A 14,542-nucleotide genomic window follows, 5' to 3' on the forward strand; every position below is an offset into this window, starting at 1 on the left:
GATGAGGAGTTCAAGACCAGCCTGGCCAACATGGTGAAACCCCGTCTCTACTAAAAATACAAAAATTAGCCAGGCATGGTGGCGCATGCCCGTAATCCCAGCTACTAAGGAGGTTCAGGCAGAGAATAGCTTGAACCCAGGAGAATTCCTTAAACCTGAGAGGTGGAGATTGCAGTGAGCCAAGATCGCGCCTCTGCACTCCAGCCTGGGCGACAGAGTGAGACTCCATCTTGGAGAAAAAAAAGAAGGTCTGAGAAATACGGAAATAATGACACGTTTCACTTTGCTTAACCCGGCATTTTCTAAATTTCTTTGACCTTACAACACTTTTGTTTTTCTTCTTCCCTGAACATCTATTAATATCTCACAGAGCAATAACAGTCCTCAAAACAGGCTTTGGGAAATGCTGAGCTACCCATTTTCAAACAAAATACATTCGTCATTTCTATTGTACAAACCTGGTTATCTATTTTTTGCCAAATTAAATCAGTTCTAAGGAATGGGCCTAAGCCTTACTATTTTTCTCTTGTTAGTTTATCAAATTTAATTCCCTGACCCTATATTTAATGTCTAAATTTCTTCAGTCACTTTGGTGACCAGAAATCACCAAATGATATCTAATGTGTAAATGGTAAGAACCTCTAAAAAAAAAAAAATCCAGAATGGTGAAATTACAGTTTCGGCAGTATTGCAACAGCCCAAAAACTTGAATCAATTTGATTTATGAGGAATGGCAGAGTTAAAATGGAATACTTGTAATTGATTAATTTTGACCAAGTCAATGAGAATACAGTACCAGTATTTCAAGATCCTGAATTACTCTCAAGAACTGAGGATCAAGAACTGAGGAGCATTTAGTAGAAGGATGGCCCTTAACTTAAATTTCAGCAATTTAATAAACAAGATATTTTCTCAGACAGGTAGCCATTAATTTCATTTGAATGACCCTTAATTCCGAGGAAACTGTCTTCATTCCCTTTTGAAAAAGCTACACTCAACAAGGCAGATCTTTATTTATTTAGAAATATCTTAAAATATAAATCCACAGAGAAACTCAAGGCATGATTCAGATGCAATTTTGAAACTGTGGGGTTTTGGGGGTAGGGGCACACTGCTAACTATCACAATTCCTCAAAATTAGTGACTACTAAGCTCAGAGTAATTCAGCAATGGGAAATGGATATAGTCTCAAATGCTTGAGTATACATAAACGAACTTTCCTGAACAAATTAGATAGGCACTTTACTCCCTGCAACTTCAAATTCACTGTGTTCCCATGTATTGTTACATTAATTTTTTTTTTTTTTTTTTTTTTTTTGAGACGGAGTCTCGCTCTGTCGCCAGGCTGGAGTGCAGTGGCGCGATCTCGGCTCACTGCAACCTCTGCCTCATGGGTTCAAGCAACTCTCCTGCCTCAGGCTCCCGAGTAGCTGGGACTACAGGCATGTGCCACCACGCCCAGCTAATTTTTGTATTTTTAGTAGACAGAGTTTCACCACATTGGCCAGTATAGTCTCAATCTCTTGACCTCGTGATCCACCTGCCGCGGCCTCCCAAAGCGCTGGGATTACAGGCGTGAGCCACCGAACCCAGCCTGTTACATTAATTTTTAAAAGTATAGTCATAAGCCACATAATGACATTTCTGTCAACAACTAATGCCATATATGACAGTGGTACCAGAAGATTATAATAGATATGAAAACTTTCTATTGCCTAGTGACATCATAGCTGCCATAACGTAGTGCAACGCATTACTCACATTTGTGGTGATGCTGATACAAACAAACCTACTGTGCTGCCTGTCACATAAAAGTACCGCATAGCACATAATATACAGCACATAATACTTGATAATAAATGATGTTACTGGTAAATGTATTTACTAAACTACACTTTTTATTATTAGAGTGTAATCCTTCTTAGAAAAAACAATAACTGTAAAACAGCCTCCAGCAGGTCCTTCAGGAGGTATTCTAGAAGGCTTTGTTACCATAGGCGATACTTTTTTTTTTTTTCCTGAGATGGAGTCTCGCTCTGTTGCCCAGGCTGGAGGGCAGTGGTGCAATCTCAGCTCACTGCAACCACCACCTCTCGGGTTCAAGTGTTTTCATGCCTGAGCCTCCCACGCAGCTAGGATTACAGGCGCGTACCACCACGCCCAGCTAATTTCTGTATTTTTATTAAAGATGAGGTTCCATCATGTTGGCCAGGCTGGTCTCAAACTCCTGACCTCAAGTGATCTGCCCACCTCGCCCTCCCAAAGTGCTGGGATTACAAGTGTGAGCCACCAAGTCCAGCCAGAGATGATAGTTCTATGCATGCTACTGCCCCTGAAGACCTTCCAGTAGTACAAGATGTGGAGATAAAAGAGCAATCCTAATGATACTAAGCCTATGTAGGCGCATGTTTACTGTGTGCGTTTGTGTCTTAGTTTTTAGGAAAAAGATTTAAAAAGTTAAAAAAAAATAAAAATTTTAAAACAGAAAAAAAGCTGATTGAGTAAGGATATAAAGAAAATACTATTGTACAACTGTACAATGTGTTTCTACTTTAAGATGTCATCACAAAAGAGTCAAAATGTTTAAAATTTTTTTAAGTTTCTAAAGAAGTTACAATAAGCTAAGGTTAATTTATTATTGAAGGAAGAAAACAATTTTTAATAAAATTTAATGTAACCTAAATCTACAGTGCTTATAAAATCTACAGTAGTGTACAGTAATGTCCTAGGCCTTCACATTTACTCACTACTCATTCACTAACTCAACCAGAGCAACTTCCAGTCCTGCAATCTCCATTCAACATAAGTGTTCTACTCAGATGCAGCATTTTTAATCTTTTATACTGATTTTTACTATATCTTTTATATGTTTAAAGACACAAATACCATTTTGTTATAATTGCCTACAGTATTCAGTACAGTAACAGGCTGTACAGGTTTGTAGCTTAGAAGCAACAGACTAAACCATATAGCCAGGTCTGTAGCAGTCTACACCATCTAGGTATGTGTAAGTAAGTACATTCTCTCTCTCTTTTTTTTTTTTTTTTTTTTTTTGAGACAGAGTCTCACTCTGTCACCCAGGCTGGAGTGCAGTGGCACAATCTCGGCTCACCACAACCTCTGCTTCCCATTTCAAGCAATTCTGGTGCCTTAGCCTCCCAAATAACTGGGATTATAGGGGTGCACCACCACGCCTGGCTAAGTTTTGTATTTTTAGTAGAGACAGGGTTTCAACATATTAGCAAGTCTAGTCTTGAACTCCTGACTTCAGGTGATCTGCCCGCCTCAGCCTCCAAAAGTGCTGGGATTACAGGCGTGAGCCACCATGCCTGGCCATGCATAAGTACATTCTATGATGTTCACACAATGACAAAATTGCCTAACGACATTTCTTAAAGTGTATCCCTGTTGTTAAGCGACACAGGGCTACACTATCTTCTCAGCCACTAAAGATATATAAAAGTACGCTAATCCTAATAATCTTTAATCTGAGGGTACTGCTTAACAAATCTCAAAGTTTCCATAAACTAGCCATCTCACTGCTTTAAAGTAAACAAAATCTCCATATTCTATTTCAAGTGTCTCATTAATTAATAGTGGTAAAAGCATGAGCATAAAAAGTCACAATTTCAATCATTTTTATTCTAAACCTAAATTTTAAAAACTTAAATCACAAATAATCTAAATTCTAACCTCTTTCACCCTAGAGACTCAATGATCTTCTCCCACTAGTAAATATAGGTCCTACCACCCAAATTTGATTCTCACTATACTGTCAGGTTCTTTCTTTCCCACTGAGACTGGTCAACCCAGCTGGCCTGGAAAAACAGTTAAGTGGAGAAGTAAAAGGATTACTTTCCCTTCTAAACTAACCCAAATTAAAGTCTATTCTCTATGAAGAAACAATAATTAACCTATTCTGCAGCTGTAGAGTATGACAGAAAGAGAGGGTGAGACAGAAACAGAGATCTCTAAGATCTTGAGAAAGAACAAATACACATACATTAGTAAAGTATGCCATCATCTTTATTTAAAAGCAGCATGGTCACACATTTGCTCAAATAAATTAATGTTCCCATCTTAAAAAGGGCAGAATGGGCTGGCACGGTGCCTGTGATCCCAGCCAGCATTTTGGGAGGCCGAGTTGGACAGATCACTTGAGCCCAAGAGTTCAAGACCACCCTGGGCAACATGGTGAAACCCTGTCTCTACTAAAAATACAAAAATTAGCTGGACATGATGGTGCACACCTGCAGTCCCAGTTACTCAGGAGGCTGAGGTGGGAAGGTCACTAGCCTGGGAGGCAAAAAGGCTGCAGTAAGCCAAGATCGTGCCATTGCACTCGAGCCTGGTTGACAGAGTGAGACCCTGTCTCAAAAAACAACAAAAAACAAACAAAAAAACCAGAAAGGCAGGATAAACAATTAAAATGCCATTTTGAAAAAAAATGTAATGAGGAAGCAGAACATGAAAAGGAAATGGAAAGATGAGCTGAACGTTCTTTTTTATAAAGTAACATCAACAAACAAAAAACTCTGACTATAGCAAACTCTATTTATTCCAATTTTAAAAATTAATGAAACGGCAAATGCTTAGCTGATAAAGACTAACCATTTAATGTGAAATTAACATATCAACAATAACTGCCTTATAAATGTGTGCTCCTAATGATTTAAAAGACGTAACAGCACTTGCTGAAGTCTGCAATGACCTCAGTTGCTACAGAAATTGCAACTTTCTATCTCACTAGACTTGAAGGCTTATTTAAGACAACTACCTAAACCCTTCTTTCTTGAAGCTTCTTTTTCCAGCTACCATGACATTACACTTCCAGTTTTCTTTTTTCTTCTTTGGCTTCCTCTATTAAAATCTCAATAATGAGTCTCTCAGAGCTTGGCCCTGAGGCCCTTTCTTCCCCACACTCTAAAAGTGATGTCATCATGGCTTTGTGTACTGACAACACCCTATTTTATATGGTCTGATAATCCTTATTCAAAACTTTTGGGACCAGGCGAGTTTTGGAATTCCTTTTCTTCCCTTGTTTTTTAAATAAAGATATATAGTATTATTTAGAATGCCATATACCTCATTCATAATACTACTAGCAGGATCTGTAGTGGCATCTGTTTATCAAACACATTAATATTTCTAAAGGAAAATATACGTAGGATAAAGACTATAGATAGCCTCATAACAGTTCAAGTCAAGTTTTGTTGTCAAATAAATCACAGAAAAAAAAATACTTGGTTTTCAGAGCTCTTCGGATTCAGAATTGTGGATAAGGAACTGTGGACATTATGTCCAGCCCAGATTACTTGGCTCCTCCAAAACTGCCCTCCTGATGTCACCAATTATGTATCTCATAGGTGTCTTAAAATTAACATGTTCAAAATTGAACATCTGATCCCTTCCTTCCATCAAACTAACAGTTCTTCATCTAATCTTCCCCATTCATCTCTCTCCACATAGATTTAACAAGCTAAAACCTGGAAGGGATCCTGATCTTCCGAAGAATTCCTCAACCCATCCTATCCCTGCCATCTCCAATGCATTCACTTCTCTCCTTCTCCAAGACCACTACGCTGGCCCTCATCCTTCTCACCTGACTACTATACTGACTTTCAAACTGGACTCTTGATTCTCCTTTAGACATACTCTAATCAATTCTTCCCAAAACTGCCAGAATTATCTTTAAATGTAGATCAGATCATGTCACATCCCTGCCTAAAACCCTTAGGCGGCTTCTAGCTGCTCTTAGAAGAAAACCTAAATTCTTTTGCCATTAAAAGTAATGGCAAAAACTGCAATTACTTTTGCACCAACCTAATGTAACCTAGTCCTTGTGTATCAATTCAACTTCATTTCTCACTACCATTTTCCCTTACTCAGGTTTAGTAAGCATTTTTTACTTTCCAGAATGTAAGTTCTTTTATACCCTCTGGGCCTTCATACTCATGATCCCCAAAGCCTGTAACGCTCTTGCCCTATTAATTTCTTACTCACTCTTCAAGTTCCAGTTTTAAACATCACTTATCTTAAAAGGCCTTTCCTGACTCCCTAATCCAAATTAAGTCACTGCTATTATTCTATCTCATGGAAGCCTATTATTTTCCTTTGCAATACTTATAATAATTTATAACTTTATATTTAAGCATGTATTTAATGTCTGCCTCCCTCCTCTATACTGTAAACACCATCTCAAGCACGGAGATATTTGTCTTATTTACAGATGTACTGTATACACACCAGCACCTAACAGAGTCTATGCCATTGTAGGTAAAGATGGATATGCACATACATGCACACAAGTATGCAAGACTTCGCTTTCTAAGATATGAGCTGTTCACTACTTCAAGTGGGAAGACATAATGAGGACATAGAGTCCAAAAATTCAGATTCACAAAGTCCTTCTTTCATATTAACTGAGTGCCTAATATGATCTGGGAACTATTCTAAAAGCTGAGGATATAGCAGTAAACAAAACAAATCCATCCTTGCTCTCATAAACTTAAATTTTAGTGGAGAAAAACAGACAAAAAATATAGGTAAAAGAACTCATGTGCTTCACTATGTTTCTGGCCCCTTAGACATAACTAAGAACATTCCAAAAAGGAGTTCATCCACCAGCCTCAGGACTACAGTGAAGACGATGTAAAACAGCTGCAGCCAACCCATAATGAACACGCAGCATGAGAAAGTAATAAACCCTTGATATTGTAAGCCACTGAGATTTCTGGGGCCTTGTGTCACCACAGCATACTTACTCTGACCTGACTGATACAGGAATAAAATTCTTGGTATGTAAGATCACGATAGGTGCTAAGCAGGAAAATAAAACAAGGAAAAGGACAAGAAGCAGGGGCAGCGGAGAGTGGAAATGTCAGGTATGATTCCTAAAAGGCAGCCACCTTAAACGAGGCCTTTAATTAAGGTTCTGAGAACACTACACCAAATATAATTTATCCCAAGCTAATGGATGGCAGACATTTGTGTCTGTCTTCCCTCACTAATATGTAAGTTCTTTGAGACCAGGGATTTTTTGGGTTGTATTGACTGCCGTAGCCTCATTACTAAGTCACTTCCAGTTTTCTTATTAATGCTTCTTAAGCACTGTCTTCATCATGTACCAATGCCCTCAGTTTCCCCAATTACCTTTAAACAGGCTCTTCTGATCTACCTGTATAATTCCTTATGACATTATAATTATTGCATCTTGGTCCTCAATCTCCAAAACGCGACATGTATTTTTAAAACAGCATCATTAACAAATTGAGATTGTGCATTTTAAAACTTCCAACACTAAAAAATTATATGAGAGAAAAATTAATCAATATACACAAATATAAATGCCCTGTTTTCAATCTGAAGCCTTAAAATACCAACCTGAGCTGTTTCTGTCATTTTCTGTTCGAAATCAGCTTTTGCTAATGCGTATTTTTCCACATAGAGTTTATAGGTATCTGTAGCTTTCTTAGATTTAACAGCTGCCTGTAATAAAATAAAAAAAAAAACTTTTAACTGTGCATTGACCTTTTTTCTTTCCTAATGTAAGTTAATATGAATAACAAATTAAAATACATTTTAAGAGTTCAATATGACATACAACTACTTTGATACTTGTTGTGAGGCCCTCTTTAGTCTTTTTTTATTGTTGTTGTTACAGTCAGCCAAGAAGTCAGGAAGTAAACACTGATTCTCTTTTCTGTTTGATGGAATGTGCTTTGAAAAGTTAAAATACTCTCATTTTAAATCCCAGACTAAGATTGCATAATTACATTATAATGCTACAGTGTTACTAAGATATGTTAACACACTGTTGGAGAGAAACTTCCAGACAATATACAAAAATGTCACAATACCACCAGAACGTGCTTGACACTCCTTTTCGCAGCTGTGAATTTTCCTCCACCACAGCATACATATATTTCATTCAATGTCTGATTAAACTTATCTATAAACTATAAACCTATCTCGAAAGTTGTGAAGGCTGGTTTCCTTGATGTTTCTCAGCTTCCATTATGCTCCAGCAAATACAGAAACTTGTTTTTAATCTTTGCCTATTTTTTCAAGACTTAAAAAACGAAACTGTTACCATAATAGTATAGTTCTGGTTTTATAAGTTACTTATTTAATTAAAAAAACATATTAAGCAGTACTGTACAACCTATACATAAACAGAAATTGCAATAAAGTAACACAGCCACAGAAGTTAAGGTAAATTATAAGAAGATAGGCATTTGAGAAAGGAAAAGATTATGTGTAGTTTGTAGGTTGAAGCAGATACACAGCTATCAAGAAGCTTAATATTCTCAAAGGCCTGATCAACTTGGATACAGGAAGATGGAGTGATGTGGTTGGACTAAAAAAGAGTTTAAAGGAGATCAAAGAAAGACAAGCTATAGGATTTCAAGATATAAAAATCCCCATTTTCTTGACGAGGTAACAGATGGGTCTGGTATGAGTGAGAAACAGTAGGGTAGGTTGGGAGCTTAAGGAGAACAAAAAAAGTTTCAAACCATAATTGTGGAGGATGCAAGAGCTCATGACTAGATGAATAAAAGTGTTGCTAAGTGCCACTGAAGTCCAAGGAAAGCTGTAAAACACTTAATTTGTTTAAAGCCGATCAGTACCAATATGTAATTATCTTTAGCCATGATCAGGAATCTAAAAACAAAAAACTACAAAGAGAAAACTGGGTTTACCCTGAGGTTTGGGTTTGGTAAGAGGTACATATAGTCCTACTCCCTAAACAAGCAACTCTGTACTCTCTCTAAAATGTAACTGTTTATACTATATTAAGTATATATGTTATGTACTTTCCTGCCTTCTTAAAGAATATAGGATGCCACTTTACCATGGAACATAAACAAAGCTGATTTTGGAGCCAGAAGAAATTCAACTGAAATTCTGGCTCTACCGTTTACACTACTGCCCCTTTATCCATGGGGAATACATTCTAAGATCCCAGTAGATGTCTGAAGCCATGGATGGTACAGACTCTGTATTATATACTATGTTTTTTCCTATACATACATAACTATGATAAAGTTTAATTTATAAATTAGGCACAGTAAGAGATTAACAACAACTAATAAAATATAACAATTATAACAACATACTGTAATAACATCATATGTGAATACGGTCTCTCTCTCTCTAAATATTCTACTGTACTGGACAGTAGGTAACTGAAACCAAGGAAAGTGAAATCTCAGCACTGCACTACCCATCTGACCTTGTCTTAGAAATTTATACAGTTCTCTCATTACTAAAAAGGGAACAATATCACCTTTTTTTAAAAAAAAGCTGTAGTAGTAATGAAATGTAGTTATACAAAATGCTTGGAATAGGGTCTGGCATACAGTTAAATTTAAAAATAAATAGTGCCTGCTTTTATTATGGTTTCTAACAAGAAATATCATCAAGAAAATACATCATCATATTTTGCTGTAATATAAGGATATATCCGAGTTACTGAGTTGTATTGAGCTGTCTATCCCTAGCGAAAGTGACTAAAACCCGTAACAATTTTCTAGTTTGCTCCTATAGATTTTTTTTTGTTTTACTCTTCTCCCAGTTCCACACAGCTGACATTATTTTATACCAGTTACTGGAATCCTCTAATATCCTGACCCTGTTCAAATACGTAACAGCTAAATGAAATGGATAGAGTTTACCAAGTACCTTCGCAAGAAACCCAGATAACCAAGTTTGCTAGAATTTATTTTAAAAACAATTATAATGGCATGCTTAATCTGGGTTTCCTTATGGATTTTTTTTATGCAAATAAATTTTAGTTTGTTCTTCTAATACCTGTATTTTCAGCGAGTATAAGAGCAATCAAACAACCTACAGTCCTTCAGAGTGAATTTTTTTTTTTTTTTTGAGATGGAGTCTCACTCTGTGGCCCAGGCTGGAGTGCAATGGTGCAATCTTGGCTCACTGCAACCTCCGCCTCCCGGATTCAAGCGCTTCTCCTGCCTCGGTCTCCCAAGTAGCTGGAATTACAGGTGCAAGCCACCACGCCCAGCTAATTTTTGTATTTTTAGTAGAGATGGGGTCTCACTCACCATGTTGGCCAAGCTGATCTCGAACTCCTGAACTCAAATGATCCACACGCCTAGGCCTCCCAAAGTGCTGGGATTACAGGCATGAGCCACCGCACTGGGCCTTCAGAGTGATTTTCAATGACACAGCCTAGCATAATGATGTAACCCTACTGAAAGCCCCTTCTTTGCTTGTTCCTAATACCTCATCCTGATACCTACTTTTTTCTTTTTCTCTGCTGCTCATTAAATTATTGCTTAATAATTTATATGCCAGCTATTGATAAAGACAAGTTGTGATCATTCCTAATACAGATATTTACAAGTCAAAAGGAGACCCATAAAACTGGAAAATTCCAAAAATACCTAATTATAATGACTGTGCATACACTTTTACAAGTAATTTACTGGGCGGGCATGGTGGCACATGCCTATAATCCCAGCACTTTGGGAGGCCAAGGCAGGAGGAATCACCTGAGGCTAGGAGTTCAAGACCAGACTGGGCAACAAAGTGAGACCCTGTCTCTACAAAAATTTTTAAAAAATAAAATACAATAAAAAATTTTTAAAAATAAGCCAGGTGCAGTGGCTCATGCCTGTAACCCCAGCTCTTAGGGAGGCAGAGGCAGAGAATAGTTTGAGTCCAGGAGTTCGAGACCTGCCTGGGCAATATGGCAAGACCCCATTCTCCAAAAATAAAATAAAATAAAATAAATTATCCAGGCACAGTGGCACACACCTGTGGTCCCAGCTACTCAAGAAGCTGAGGTGGAATCACTTGAGCCCAAGAGCTCAAGGCTGCAGTGAGCTATGATAATACCACCACACTCCAGCCCAGACAACAGAGACCCTGACTCAAAAAACAAAAAAACAAATACCATAAAAATAAAACGGGAAAGATTGTGTGAAATAAATTACTTTTTAAAAAATAAATTTATTTTAAAAGCAATTTCTTTTGAGACAAACACCTAGCAGGTTTTCTTTTTATAGACTGTGTACAAAATAAGATACCACACCTTCTCAACTTACCATTCAACCCTCTCTCTAACTTCTTGTTCTGTACTATTTAATATGTCTTGGCTCTCCAAGAAAAAGAAAGCTTCTTGAAGACAGAAACAATAACATGTATTTAGCCTTAAAAACATTCATAGTTCCCAGCGTAGTGATAGGCTAGGAACTAAACATTTATTTACTGTTGCATGCAAATTATCACTTCATGATATAATGGCAAATCAGAAAAATATTTGAATAAATCATTTTTAAAAGTAAGCATCTATTCTAAAGCCTATAGCTAAAATAAACTCAAACTAATTTTATTATATTAATGAAGTGGAAGAATTCAAATAATATTTTGCTATGATTATTTTCCAAGTAAATATATATGCTGTGTTATGCACAATGCAATGATAGCTTCTCACTAACAAGAAATTTATAACCTAATAGAAATAAAGGATGACTACATGGAGGAACATTACTACTTATAAAAGACATGTATTTCTAAAGTATAAACAAAGAAATTATTTTATAACACTATGCATCAAACATTATAGGCCTTTAAGAGATGGAGGGAAGATCCTGAATCATTTCATCTTCCTATACTCACGTAGTCTCTAGAATTCTAACTAATTTTGCTACTCAAATCTCTACTGAGTCAAGAGGGATAAAACCATTAAGGCTTTTACACCAGCATATTTTCATAAATTTCTTTTTTTCCTCTCATGATATTCTCACTATAAATCCTGGTCTATACATTCAGCACTTATTTGTTCACTACTTCTGGCTATAAAACTATTATCTTTATCTCAAAGGTTAACGGCTGGATCTAAATCAAAATTCTAAACAAAGAAGTTTTATGAAGCGTACCCTCTGATATCAGGAAATTATAAAATTTTATTTATCTTATTTGAAAGCATGAAGAAAGAAGGTACTCTTTTTAAGTTCTGACTTATATTTTTCCAATCAGCTCTTTTTTTTTTTTTTTTTTTTTTTTTTTTTTGAGACAGGTTATCACTCTGTCACCCAGGCTAGAGTGTAGCCTCAAACTACTGGGCTCAAGTACTTTAGCCTCCCAAGTACCTAGGACCATAGGCACGTGCCACTATGCCTGGCTAATTTTTTTTCTTTTTTTGTAGAGATGGGCTCTCACTGTGTTGCCCAGGCTGGTTTTGAACTCCTGGGCTCCTGCCTTGGCCTCCCAAAGTGCTGGGATTACCAGCATAAGCCACCACCATGCCCAGCCTAGCTCTCACTCTTGAAAGGTAAAATTGATATGCCAGAGTCAGAATCTTAAGGAAATTACAAATCAACTTTAAGAAGCATCTTTAATACAAGATGATAGGGAGAAAAAAAACGAAAGAAAAAAGAAATAGAGAAGCATCTTAGAAAACTGACAAGAGAAGCACTAACTAATAAATTTCTTTTCATTTCTTTTTTTTTTTTTTTTTTTTTTTGAGACAGGATCTCGCTCTGTCATCTGGGCTGTAGTGCAGTGGTGCAATCATGGCTCACTGCAGCCTCAACCTCCTGGCCTCAAGCAATCCTCCCTCCTGCCTCAGCCTCCTGAGTAGTTAGGACTACAGGTATGTGCCACCAGTCTTGCTCTTGTAGGCCTGGGCCGGAATGCAATGGCGCGATCTCACACTGACTAATTTTTTTAAAAACTTTTTGTAGAGATGGGGTCTCCCTACGTTGCCCAGGCTGGTCCCAAACTCCCAGCCTCAAGTTATCCCTCCACCCTGGCCTCCCAAAGCACTGGGATTACAGGCATGAGCCACCATGCCCCACCAGAAACATGTATATTTTCTGAAAGCAAGAATCATCTTTCATAAGAAACAGCTACACAATACTAAATTATTAAGTCAAAACAACTTTCTAAATAACATATTATGCTTAGTTAGGAATGCTATAAATTCTTAAGGTAGAATTATAGAAACTGAATGGCCTCATCATAAAAAAGTGACAATCTTTATAGTCATTATTAAAAGGGAAGTTGGGCCAGGTGTGGTGGCTCATGCCTGTAATCCCACCACTTTGGGAAGCCGAAGCAGGAAGATGGCTTGAGACTAGGAATTTGAGACCAGCCTGTGCAACATGAGACCTTGTGTTTACAATTTTTTTTTTTTTATTGAGACAGCGTTTCACTCTTGTTGCCCAGACTGGAATGCAATGCCACAATCTCGGCTCACCACAACCTCTGCCTCCTGGGTTCAAGAGATTCTCCTGCCTCAGCCTCCCGAGTAGCTGGGATTACAGGCATGTACCACCACGCCTGGCTAATTTTGTATTTTTAGCAGAAATGGGGTTTCTCCATGTTGGTCAGGCTGGTCTCAAACTCCCGATCTCAGGTGATCCACCCGCTTTGGCCTCCTAAAGTGCTGGGATTACAGGCGTGAGCCACTGCCCCCAGCCTTTTTTTTTTTTTTTTTTTTTTTTTGAGACTGAGTTTCACTCTTGTTGCCCAGGCTGGAATGCAGTGGCGTGATCTTTGTTCACTGCAACCTCCACCCCCCCAGTTCAAGAGATTCTCCTGCCTCAGCCTCCTGAGTAGCTGGGATTATAGGTACACACCACCATACTCGGCTAATTTTGTATTTTAGTAGAGACAGGGTTTCACTACGTTGGCCAGGCTGGTCTCAAACTGCTGACATCAGGTAATCCACCTGCCTCGGCCTCTCTAAGTGCTGGGATTACAGGCATGAGCCACCGTGCCTGGCCTACAACATTTTTTTTTTAATTGGCTGTGCATGGTGGCACATGCCTGTAGTCCCAGCTACTCTGAAAGCTGAGGTGAAGGATTGCTTAAGTCTGGGAGTTCAAGGTTACAGTGAGCCGTGATTGTGCCAATGCACTCCAGCCTGGAAAACAGAGGGAGACCCTGTCTTGAAAAATTAATTCACTAGTTAATTAATTCACTAATTAATTAAAATAAAAGGGAAGCTGGAGCATTTGTTCTTAAGAGGAAACTGTGCTTTAAAAGTAATAGCTACATTTCTTCTCATAAGCAAGAGTGGCTTTAATACATTACCTATGATAATAAAACAAATCTAAGTTTTATTCATTTCCTTAGCATTATAAATTAATATACTACCAAAAACATTTTAAGTGCCTATGACTTTTATAGTACAATCCATGAAGCCAGTATATACATATAAAATAAGTACTTAGTCAATAGTCCACAAACATGAGTACCTACTAAGTGGTGTTTTATAAAAATGAAGGCTTGTGGTTGGGTGTGGTGGCTCACACCTGTGATCTCAGACTTTGGAAGGCTGAGACGGGCATATCACCTGAGGTCAGGAGTTCAAGATCAGGCTGGCCAACAAGGTGAAATCCCATCTCTACTAAAAATACAAAAATTAGCTGGGCGTGGTGACGCATGCCTGTAATCCCAGGTACTTGGGAGGCTGAGGCAAGAGAATCGCTTGAATCCAGGAGGCAGAGATTGCAGTGAGCCAAGATCGTGCCACTGCACTCCAGCCTGGGTAACAGAGCGAGAC

General features: G+C 37.9%; 1 protein-coding gene across 4 annotated transcripts in view; it reads right to left on the reverse strand.

Annotated features, from left to right (window-relative positions):
- The window catches only part of FCHO2 (FCH and mu domain containing endocytic adaptor 2), a 136,184-nt gene that overhangs the window by 77,817 nt on the left and 43,825 nt on the right, over positions 1-14,542 (reverse strand). For all 4 annotated transcript variants that reach the window (XM_054684294.2, XM_054684296.2, XM_054684295.2 and 1 more), the window contains exon 6: positions 7,384-7,488. In XM_054684294.2, coding sequence (XP_054540269.1) covers positions 7,384-7,488 — 105 coding nt within the window. The remainder of the gene's footprint in view (positions 1-7,383; positions 7,489-14,542) is intronic.

The sequence above is a fragment of the Pan troglodytes genome, chromosome 4, assembly GCF_028858775.2.
Source record: "Pan troglodytes isolate AG18354 chromosome 4, NHGRI_mPanTro3-v2.0_pri, whole genome shotgun sequence".
Taxonomy (NCBI): Eukaryota; Metazoa; Chordata; class Mammalia; order Primates; family Hominidae; genus Pan; species Pan troglodytes.